The 12,423-nt window shown below is 33.5% G+C and overlaps 1 protein-coding gene across 3 annotated transcripts in view; it reads right to left on the bottom strand.

Moving 5' to 3' along the window:
- Positions 1 to 12,341, bottom strand: part of Kr-h2 (transmembrane protein 33-containing Krueppel homolog 2) — a 63,507-nt gene extending 51,166 nt beyond the window's left edge. The window contains exons 1-2 of one of the 3 annotated variants that reach the window (XM_074138038.1): positions 12,046 to 12,341; positions 9,653 to 9,817 (exon numbers count right to left, since the gene is read on the bottom strand). Coding sequence is in view for 1 of the 3 variants with exons in the window: in XM_074138037.1 (XP_073994138.1) it covers positions 1,395 to 2,538 (1,144 nt within the window). In the remaining 2 variants the exon portion in view is untranslated. Of the gene's footprint in view, positions 1 to 1,394; positions 5,503 to 9,652; positions 9,818 to 12,045 lie in introns of those variants that run through there. The other 2 variants (XM_074138039.1, XM_074138037.1) reach the window with 2 other exon arrangements.
- Positions 12,342 to 12,423: the final 82 nt, after the last annotated feature.

The following is a 12,423-nucleotide window of genomic DNA, read 5'->3' as shown; positions in this document are numbered from 1 at the left end:
TAAAATAGTGAAGTTACAAAATTAATTTTCTTTTAAGTTAATTAATTTTATTCCTCTTCATTGGCACATATTTAGTGTTCCTACCAATTGTATGTACTTTGAACTGTTGACTGTTACAACTTTGTGCTACATTGCGAGTCTCTTTTCTTTGCCCAAACTTATCTTATTTTAATTTCGTCAGCTCGTTTATTGCAATTCTTGAATATTGTTGGTTTAATAAGCAAAGATGCCACTTAGTGGCATTTCACCAGCAATTATTGCGGCTGACCAAGTTGATGAAAAGGAGAAACGACAAGCAGTGAAAATGAAGAAACGGAAAACCGATGCTAGTCCTTTCGAAATTACTGTAAGTACTGCTAATAATTTCGAACCACTTTCTGATATGGAGAGCATGGACGAGGATAGTATTCCTCAGCCCAGTGTTAGTAATAGACGCCTATGGCTAAAAATATTGTCAAAATAGCACCTATTGTGGTCTATAGTTATATTAAAAATCATTCGGAAACTCTTAAAAATCTAAGAGCCGTATGTAAACAAGAGTTCGATGTTAAATGCAGAGGCAATAGACTTATATTTTTGACAAAATGCAAAGAAGATTATAACAAAATTCTTAGCGAAGTAGCCTCAGCTAAACTCGAATATCACACCTACACACCTAAAGATGAAATCAATCATACTTTAGTACTTAGGAACTTGCCACCCAATATAACGTGCGAGGAAATAATCCAGGATTTAGCTGATAAAAGTACCCCAGCAACTAAAGTATCTCAAATGACGAAAAAAGATTTAATGGGGACAATCATAAAATATCCGCTCTTTATAGCTACTTTCGACAAAAACGTAACTGTTAAAGATGTTGTGGCCAACAACAAGATATGTGGATGTATTATTTCATGGGAGCGATATAAAAACTTTTCTGGAGTAACGCAATGTTATAGATGTCAGTCGTTCAACCACATAGCAAAAAATTGCTATCGCAAACCAAAATGTCTCAAGTGCGCTGGTGACCACCTAACGGAAGTATGTACAACCCCAGTAGATAATCCACCAGTATGTGTGAACTGTGGAGGTTCCCACACTGCAAACCACAAGAGTTGTTACGTTTTGCAAAAGCACATGAAGTCGCATCCTAAACGAGCTCAACAGAGTAAATCACTTTCTAAGCCTGCATTTCAGATGGATTCTTCTGACTTCCCGTCACTTCCAAAGTCCAGCTCTAATCTTGCATGGGGCGCAGCCGCGCAACATCAACCTATCGGCAAAGTGCCCCCCTCTGCATGGGGCACGATAAAAGAACAGAAATAATCTTCAAATTGAAAAAGAAAGAAAACTTATGATAGAAAAACAAATAAACTTATTATGTAATTATTATAAATCAAGTTTCTTGGGCTTACGGATAACCCGCCCACTCTGTGTTGTTGTTGTCGCATCCGAGTTAAGAGGCAATGTCTGCTCACCAGAGGATGGCAGGGCTGGTCCATCTTGTGCGATGCTTCTCTGTAGAGACTGGTCTTCAGGCTGTTCTTCCAGAGTCGATGGTGGAGGTAGTTTACTACCAAGACCTGTCTTCCTTGGTGTCTGCAGCACTGCCTTTTGAGGAGACAATACTGGAGGCTGTTCAATGGTTTCTCTTCCACGAAGAAATACTGAATTTCTTCGAAGTTCTTGGCCTGTCTGATCTCGAACTACATAGGATCTTGGTTCTTCGAGCTTTCTAGAAACCCAACCTTCCTTCCACCCATCAGTATCTTGGATATAAATTGGTTGTTCCTCCTGGAAAGTCTCCTCCTTCTTGGCGCTTCTATCATAATATTTTTTGCTTTGAAGTTTTATTTCCTCCATTCGAGTTCTTATCTCTTCTGACGGAAAATTTGGAACAAGTAGATCGAGTGTTGCTGGAGCGCTTGTGCGGAGTAATCGCCCCATCATTAGTTGGCTTGGTGAATAGTCAAGTCCAGTCAGAGGTGTAGCTCTATATTCCAATAAAGCGAGTTGGAGATCACTTCCACCCTGGATAGATTTCTTGATGAGTTTTTTTGAAATACCCACACCCTTCTCTGAGAGTCCATTAGATTTGCTGTGGTGGGGGCTTGATGTGATTACTCTAAAGCCCCATGTTTTTGCAAAATTTCTCATTTCTGAACTAGCAAATGGATTGTTATCACAACGGACTGTCTCTGGTATTCCAAATTTACTGAATAATGTTTTCAACTTACATATTATTTCCTTGGCAGATTTGTTCTTTAATGTAATGATTTCGAGCCATCTGGAATAGTAGTCTTCTACAGCAAGAAATATATGTCCTCTATATTCTCCTATGTCCATACCTATACACTGGAATGGATACAGTGGAGTTTTTGATGGTAGTAATGGTTCCTTTGTTCTCTTGTTCTGGAACATCTGGCAAATAGAACACTTGCCAACAAAATTAGCAATATCAGTAGACATACGAGGCCAATACATTAAAGAACGAATTCTTGCCACTGTCTTATTAATCCCTAAATGGGCTATTTTATGAATTCTATTCGACTCTTTCATAATTCATTTCTAGTCGACTCTTACTTGGGACTATTATACGAGCATCATAAAACAACAGACCATCTTTCTCAAAGAGACTATTTCTTAAAGCAAAATAAATTTTCAATTCAGGCGAGAGAAGCTTTCTATTGACTCCTTTCCAGCCCTTATGTATATAAGTTTTCATGGATGTGAAGTCATGATCGCATTCAGTCGCTTCTTTCAAAGCATGAATTTCTTCTTTAGGTATAGGTAAATATTCTTCAAGTGTGATGGCATGAACAATTTGTGTCATGTCCACATCTTCTGGTCCAGTTTCCTTAAGGCTGAAACGTGACAGCATGTCAGCGATGAACATTTGAGAACCAGGTATATATTTTAAGGTAAAGTCATATTTGAGAATTTTTAGCTGCATTCGTTGAAGTCGTGCAGTATTTTTATGAAGATCATTTTGCACTATCTTTAATAGAGGTTTATGGTCGGTATGAATGATTACATTGTCATGACCATAAATATAATTATGGAACCTATTAAGGGAAAATGTTAGAGCGAGCATTTCTTTCTCAATCTGGCTGTAGTTTAGTTCAGCGGAATTTAAACTGCGAGAAGCAAATGAGACTGGTTGTCCCTTCTGCATTAAACAACACCCTAAACCATGTTGACTACTATCAGTTTGTATCAATACTTCTTGATTAGGATCGAAGATTTTCAAAGTTGGTGCATTAGTAACTAACTTCTTAAGACTATCAAAAGCCTTTTGCTGTTTTAACGTCCAATTCCAAGGATTTTTCTTCTGGAGAAGTTCTCTTAACGGAGCTGCAACTTCTGAGTAGGAAGGAATAAATTTGTTTACAAAATTTACTGCACCAAGAAAGCTCTGAAGCTCCTTTACATTACTTGGCTGTTCAATTTCATTAATCGCCTTTACTTTGTCATAAGCAGGTTTAATACCTTGTGGTGTAAATACGAGGCCCATATAGCTAACTTCATTCTTTTTATATTGCAGTTTGTTCTTATTGAACTTCACATTATTTCTTCTTGCTCTTCTTAGGACAGCTTCTAGATTGCCATCATGTTCTTTTCCAGACCTTCCTGTTATTATTATGTCATCAAATAGAACCTGCACTCCATCTAGATCTCCAAATATTTTTGAGTTTTCTCTGTGGAATATCTCTGGAAAACTAGAAAGGCCATAGGGCATACGTAAATAAGAAAATCGTCCAAATGGGGTTATCATTGTACACATTTTGGAAGACTCTTCATCAAGTTCAAATTGATGAAAACCTTCTTTCATGTCTAGAACAGTGTAATATTTTTTCCCACTTAAGTTTGCAATTAATTCTTCTTGAGTTGGAATACTATAGTGTTCACGTTTGATATATTTATTTAAAGGTATTGGGTTAAGGCACAGTCTAACACTCCCATCTTTCTTTTCGACAATGACAATATCATGAACCCAGTCAGTGGGCTCGTCTGTTTGACGGATTATTTCAAGTTTCACAAGGCGATCCAGTTCATTTTTTAACTTCTTCTTAAGAAATTCGGGTATTCTACGAGTTCTTTTGACAACAGGTATAGCTTCATCACGCAGTTTTATTTTAATTTTAAATGGTAGTTTCCCTATTCCTGTAAATAAATCAGTTCTTATCTATAAACCTATCTTTATTTGAATTTATTACTTGTGGTTTCGCACTAATTTTATTATTTATTGGATTAGTAAACTTTTTATTAACAATTTTTGCTGTATTGCCTGAGTCTTTATTATCGGCGTTAATTGTATAAAGTCTTTTGAGAAGTCCTAATTTTAGACATGAATTGGCACTTAAATAGGAGACGAATCATAGTTCACAACTATAAAATCTAAACCCTCATTTACTTGTTTATAAGTACATTTAAAGTTTACTTTACCTATTGGGTTTGTAGTAAAACCTCCATAAGACCTCAGTCGAACATTCGTCTTTTCAATTTTGGATGTATCCTGCAGATTATTATAAATGTTTAAAGGCAAAATATTTACGTCAGATGCTGAATCCAATTTAAAAGTAATAGGGTTCCCTGCAACAAATATAACTTCTTTCCATATTTCACTATTAGTTTGATAAGATCAAGTTCCACACTCTCACAATTAAAAACTTCTGTCTCACTTGAAGATGTTTCGACTTCATAAACACTTTTCTTTCGGTTTTTTAAAAAACAACCGACTTCGAAATGATTTTGGCGCTTACAAAATGAACATGTTTTCTTAAAAGCCGGACATGAACGAGGTTTATGTTTGGTACCGCATTTCTTACAATCATAATATTTTACATCGGTGTTCTGAAGTTTATGTTTAATCTTTTTAGTTTGTTTATTAGCGAATTTTCTGGTATAATTCACTTCGCTTGTTAATTCATTATTATTATTATTATTAGAAATCTCTCTCTTATACGTTTTTCCCATTTCGGCAGCTCTACACAAAGCAATAATTTCTTCTAAAGATTGTTCTTTAGTTTGTTTTAAGAGATTTTGTTGCGCTTCTGCATCATTAACGTGAGCTATTATGTGATCTTTAATCATTCTCTCAGCATACGAAGTTTTACATATGCCATTTTCACAAACAAAATTACACTTTCCTGCTTGTTTTTTCAAGTCCGTAACATAATTATCAAAACTTTTCCCAACTTTATGTACAATCTTGTTAAATTTAAATGTTTCTATGGAGTAGTTAACTGTAGGAACACAATACTCATCAAATGATTTAAGTACAATTTCAAGTTCTGTTTTTTTAGCCTCAGGAAAAGTATTAAAAACATCAACTGCCTCTTCACCCATATTTGTAAGCAATATTGCAATTTTATGCTCTTCATCCTTTGATTTAATTTTTCCTGATGCTTTCATATTTAGCATAAACATCTCTTTCCATTGAGGCCATCTGTGTGCAAGACTTGAGTCGAAAACTATCGGCTGCAATCGGAATGACTGGTCACTCATCTTGATTAATAAAGACCTTATTACTATTTCGTTTTAATTATTGAAACTGTACTGCACTATTTTCCGCACAACAAAACACCTGACACCATGTATTGTTATTACGTTTTTATAATTATTAATAGTTGATGGGGAGAGCAAGTACACATGTAAAGACGAAGCGTTACTTTTTTATTACTGCTATAACCTTCCAAGAAACTTACACAAGAGTTAGCTAAAATATAGATGGCGTTACTTTATATTACAGTATCTATTATAGAAAAAGAGAAAAAAATTGTCGAAGTTGGGTGTTTTTCAACGTTACGCTTTTTCGTGCAGTTTTTTACGATTACCCCTGATACAACTGTCCTACCGGACAGTTTTAATTACATGTGTGTAATATTGTGGGGAGAACACCTAGATTAACAATGTAATTGAAGAAAACTAAATTACCATTTAATATTAACAAATTATTAATTATTAATGCTTAACTACTGTATAAAGTAACGTACCAACCAGTTTAATTGAACAATGGAACTTAAACCATTTTTACTTGCTTCTGATGCGCTAAACTTGCACTTAAATCAGATTTCAAAAACATAAACAAAATAAAATCGATAAGTAGTTGGTATATGCATTTGGTGGGAAGAAGATAGAGAGAGTGAAGAAATGAAATTAAGTGATGGAAGAATGTGATTAAGAAATGGAATTAAGTGATGAATAAAAAAAAAAGTAAAGTAATTGCCTATTTTTTCAGACGGGCTTAACGTCCAACTACCAATTAGGTGTCGTGGACGGAGGCGACTAGCAAACATACTTTATTAACCATTAAATAAAATCCAAGGTCTAAGACCGGGAATCGTACCCAGTACCACAATACATATTAGCTTTAAAGGTATTAAGTGATGAATGATTACAACCCATTAAGAGGGATAATATAAAGAATATTGCAAGATAAATTAATAGATAAATTTTAATAACTCTTAAGGGATGTAAGAGAAAACAAGCTGTGATCACAATAACTTCTAAGGAAGGAAAAGAAAAATTATTTGCAATTACACTTCTTATCCGTAAACGGACAAAGAGAATTTAAACTGCGAATACGGCAAGGTTGCAAATAATTTCTCTTAGTAGGTGTAATAGAAGGATGGCACTTAAATCGCACGCATTCTAAATTCTTCTACTTGCCTAATTTGATCAAAGACGGGCGACGATTTACAGAGTTATTATTAATAACTGATTAAAAGGGGGCTATATTTACTTGTGGCAAACTTCCCTCCTAAGTGTATACCATCGAAACCCCAAAAAGCCGTATCTACCATAATTAAAATTTCAAATAGAAAGACAATTAATTAAGTTCGTACGCCGATAATTTGAAATATTGCAGAACTTCCTCTTTGTAAGAGTAAGAGCTTGATGGCACTTTAAAGTCACGTATGGAAGCTTTAACCACTTCTTTGTGCTAAATTTTAGCAAAATTAGACTAAGCGTTATAGAAATATTAGTAATAACAGTTTTAGAGAGGGCCTGATCTGCGTGGGGCAAACTCCTCTACTAAAGATACACAGCGTCGAGACCTATAAAAATGCAAATCTACAACACATTTTGAATCAAATAACACTTCATTGAAGAAAATAGGTTCACGAAACGATAATTTTAAATGATTGCAAAACTTCCCCTTAGTAGGTGTAAGAGCAGAACGTCGCTTTAATGTACGTAGGAGAGCACTAACCCTTTCATTCTTCCAAATTTCAACAAAATCGGGCTAAGATTAATAGATTTATTAGTAATAATAATTTTGCAGGGGGCCCCACACACATTCTACAACATACTCGAAATTCTATTTGTGTTTGTAGAGTCCTGATGAAAAATATTACTTTTATTGTTATTTACCATCCGCTGTACCGCAAGGCTCACAGGCTATTTTGCATTTTTTCTACTACCTAGATAAGACATATAGTAAAACTTCCTCCAAATTTTCAATTTTTTAAAATATCAGAGTCCCAAATTATACTACAACTTGGCGGCAAGGAACCGTTGAAGTGCCAAGAAGGTATCATTCTGCTGTACAATTTTTTTGCAGAGTGGTGTAGCTTGATGTTTAGTGCTCCAACCCACCTACTTGTGACCTTCATTGAAAATAACTGTCTTAGAGGATGACACAATGTGAAGTTGATTATATTTTAGAATGCAGGTAACCTTCAAACTACCCAAAATTAGCAGATCACATTGTTCGACCAAATATAGCCCGTAAACCCTGGAAAACCCTACGTCTTAAATTTGCAGATTATAATAAGGACCACTATAATATCAGTAAAATTTGTCTCTTGTTGAATAGAGTAGAAATAAATTAGTAACCAAAAGTATTAAAGAACCAGTTGTACAGTGTAAGTATTGCCTAGATTTCAAGTTTGTTTTTCCGAATCTACCCGCTTAATGATAAGCTTCCGCTTCTTAATATTGATTTTACCCGCAGTACTGCCGAACTGAAACTACTTATGGGCTAAGGCCTAGTAATGCATTGAATGATACAAACAAATCTAGCGTGAACACTCACTCGACATTCTCGTACACAATGTGTCATTTCTTTTCAATTTTAATACTGTTTCTATTCTAATTAAAGTTACACACATTTTTAAAGGTGCTCATAACATCGAAATAACACTTTACGGAAAATCTTACCCCATAAAAATAATTCCTTAAAAATATTACTTCAAAGTTGATAAAATCTTTTGTAATGCACTTACGATATTTAGAGAACATCGTTGCAGGCATTTTCTAAAAGAAGAATAGAAAAAAACTTTCACTGAAATGGATCTTCCGGTTGTGGAATGTTGGACTCATATTAGCAAGATATTCATCCATTCTTATTGTCAATAAGTTTTAAGATCGTATTTTACACTGAAATAGTATTTTACTGAGAATTCTGTCCACCCCTCCTCAGAAGCGCTCTCAATCGATTTTCCAGGAAAAATGTTTCAAATGAAAGTTATAGGTCTACAAATGTAGACATCAAGTTCAAAGAAATCTTAGAGATTTTAGAGAAAAAAAGTGAAAATACGGTCTAGTTAAATTAGTACTTCGGGGTGAGAGATTCTGACCAAAACCACACTAACCAATTTTTTGTACAGAGCGGATTTAATGACAGATATTCATGGTGAAGCCTCAAAATCGAAAATCTACACCAAAGGCTTTGTCTTTCTTCGGAGTAAGAGAACAGAACATATGTAGCACTGGGGAAATCGACTCGCAATAAGCGTAATTATTTCTAAAAGAAAAGACAAGTTTCTTTACTTTCAAAAAACGCTGCTTCTCTGTAGGCAATGGCACATTATGAAAAATATTTAAGGATATTAGATCCAATATTATGAGATTTATTAAAGTTTTAATATGGATATTACATATGCCCTGGCTAATCTGCACAGACAGGAAGCCAACAAACAAACAAACAAAAAAAAATATTACATATGTATTTTTAATTGGTATCCAGGCGCTTGGAGTCACTGTAGTCGTTGCACCAAAAAAGAAAAATATTACGAGAACACTTACTTTTTTTACTCATTATTATTATTATTATTTTTGGCGCATCGACTGCCTTGGTCATTAGCGCCCACTATCTTGTATCTTCCTCGTTACCCTCATTATTTTTTGTTAAATAAAATTCTCATGCTTTTAACTCAAACATTTCTTCAAATTTCTTATTTCTTGACTTTATTTTTTAATAACAGACAATACACAATGCATTATGCATTGTTCATTATTATAATGAACCTTACTTCGAAAGACAGTTACCTCCAAATAGTGTTCGTTTATGTAATGTACTTAAGAGAAATACATATGTTGGAGCCATCAGTGAAAGTGGAGAAAATTTCAATGTTCAGAGGAATTTTATCAAATTCTGAATGAAATTTTTGAAAAATGAAGAAAAGTGAAAATTCATTTATTAATATTCAGTAACGTAATTTATTCGATTTGTGGGTATATATGTATATAGCTACAAATAAATTCCTCATCTGAAAAAATTACTTCATTGTATTTTGATTTTTTTTCGTTCATGGAATGGGAACGTTAAAGGTAAAATAATAATCTTTATGACTTTAACAAACTTTCATAAATAATCTTTACACGTGTGTTTGGTTAAGGACAATTAGTAAGGGGAAGAGTTTAAGGAGATTGTATTATTTCCTACCTTAGATCTGGTTTCCAGAATGTAGTAAAATCTATGTCAGTGGTTATACTTTTAAAAAGTCTGATGGTATAGAGATATGAGTTACACTGTGCCTCATCTGGAAACTAGAAAATACATTCTAGTAAAGAACATGTGGGCACAGCATTCAGATGGCGATCTTAGTACCTGCAAAGCAAATGCAAAATATAATGACAAGGGCAATGCCCTAACAGCAATTAAACGACAAAACAGAAGAAATGATTGTTATATGTGATTATATAAATGGGATAGATAGGTAATACTTTCTCAATCTATCTGCTTTCTCTAGAGTAAAATATAAATAATGTATATATTACTCCTTAACCAAAACTTACAGTTTAAAAAGTTAAGTTAAGGGTTGATTTTTTTTTTATAAGGGTTGAAACGACAAAAGGAACACAAATCAGCAAGTACCCAACATTTTATTCATACATCAGCTCCTAATTTCAGTCATTCATGCTGGCTTATTTCAAAATATTTGTTCAGTAATGAACAGAGTAAGAGAAACGGAAAAGATGAACAATTAAGCAACCATATTTAATTTTAAATAATTATGAATACCAATGTCCACCAATCGTAAAAAAACTCTTATCAGGAGGGGACTTCGGCCAAAGCTCACCACGCGCCATGCTTACTTTTGGTCTATTATTAAGGATTTCAATTTTTCTTGTAACTAATAGTTTGTTCCTAAACTTTGTCATAATATGCTTACAACTACATTACACTACTTTATTACAATACTTTCATATTCTTAAAAAATGCTTTCTTTACACTTTATAGCAAGATAGGCTTAATTCATAGTCTAGTAATCTGTACTTCATTGTTACTGTAAATTAATATTTTTGTTTTTTACACATTTTTTTAATTATTCATGACTAAAGCTTGACACTCTTGGATGCGCTGCAGAAGAAACATTTATCCTCAATACACTTTAACATAAAACAATAATGAATTTTTTTTGTAATGTTGAAGAATATTCAAGGAACTTCAAGCTATACATAGAATGACAAGCATGGAAAGAAAGAAAAAACAATAAATTAAATTTTAAGCTGAAAGGAAGTTTTGTGTCTGAACCTGACGGGAAACGTGTGGAAAACAAAAGCCAAGGTCAACCTTTGGAAGAAGGTGTTCAAAAGTTTTTAATGAGGTGCCACGGCAGCCTATAATTAGAGGCAAGGACTACAAAGCTACGCTGTGTAGTGGACGTCGATTACCGGTCTAGGGCTTGGTTTTTATTTAATGTGTAACACGTAAAATATAGCAAGGTAAGTTATGTTGTCTGCCTCCGTTCACGATACCTAATCGGTAGTGAGACGTAAAGCTCGTCTGAAAAATAGGCTTTACTTTATTTTGATATCTTGACTGAAAGGTTGAATTTCTATTAATGAAGTAGTAAATGAAGCTAATGGTGCTGATGGACTACTACTCTTGGAACTTGAGTAAAAAAAAAAGTACATAGAAGTACTCGGTTTTAAAAAAGTGAATATCTGCTAAAAGAAAAGTTAGATGTAAAAATCTGTATTGTATTAAAAGTTGATAGTTTTATCTATTAGCTTCAGATATAAAAAAAATCAGTGTGGTAAAACGTGCAACAAATATACATAAAAATCTCAGGGCACAATGGACCCATTCGTGGCATGAGTGCAAATTCTCAATGGAGGACGCAGTTCAAGAATAGATCACACAAAATTCTAGACTATTGTTACCGTTTCCAGTAAGTTCACCTTCCTATGAACGTGTATGGCTAAGAGAAGTATAATGATAAAGTCGAGAACATCAATAAGCCATAGGAGGTTCAGTAAATTGGCAGAGAGAGCTTTTAAAAAGAACCGTTAATATTGAAGATGTGGTGCAAAATTTCTTTTAAAAACCTAGGAAGTTGAAACGGACATGTTAATAACGCATTTCGTTTAATTTGCTGTTTAAATGCTAAATAAATAGGTCTTTTCTGTCACAGTATAACAAAGTGCATCCTCAAAAATGTTCAGAAAGCTGACCTTTCGAACTCAACGATCACAAGCACATTCAATCTGAAATTCTTTCCAAATTATTAGGCTGAATTATCTAAAACGAATAAATTACACATAGCTTGATAATCTGGCGAATGAAACTAGTTAAAATAAGATTTAAAAAAAGAACGAAATTTATTTTTAATTCTTTTTTATATTTTAAGAGGTTATAGCGATTTTAGTAATTTACTCGTCTTAAAGTTGACGAACAGATAAGTCTTTACAAATAGAATTAAGTTACAGAAATAAAAAAAAAATGTCACATAGATACCGAGCATATTATTAACTTTTCAAACGTAATACTTACTCTTATTACAAGACAATAATTTTTGCCATAATAAATACAATTTAAGACGAAATACTTACTTTTATTTATAAAAATCACTAGTAAAAGCTTCACAAAATGTTTACAACTTATAGCAAAATCAAAATTGCTACTAACTTACGCAATCTTGATTAAACAGAATATAACTTTATTTCCTTATTTATAAAAACGATATTTGTAGAAATTGAAAAATGCAATTCACTCAAGAACCATGAACTGTAACCACTCAATTGACATAGGAATGCTCCACTTTACTGTACACTGTGCAGTAGCACTGACGGCATTACTTTTTAGTAAGTTAATAGATACACCATCACTAGCTCTTGCCTTCTATGTCTAACCTTATTCAGTCGAATTTTCTTTACTATTGTATAAGAACATTGAATATACATTTCGAAGTTATAAGTTAAATTAGCTTT

Source organism: Rhodnius prolixus, unplaced genomic scaffold (assembly GCF_049639745.1).
Source record: "Rhodnius prolixus isolate KJV_2025 unplaced genomic scaffold, Rpr scaffold_11, whole genome shotgun sequence".
In the NCBI taxonomy this organism is placed as follows: Eukaryota; Metazoa; Arthropoda; class Insecta; order Hemiptera; family Reduviidae; genus Rhodnius; species Rhodnius prolixus.
This window is presented reverse-complemented; position numbering and strand designations above follow the sequence as displayed.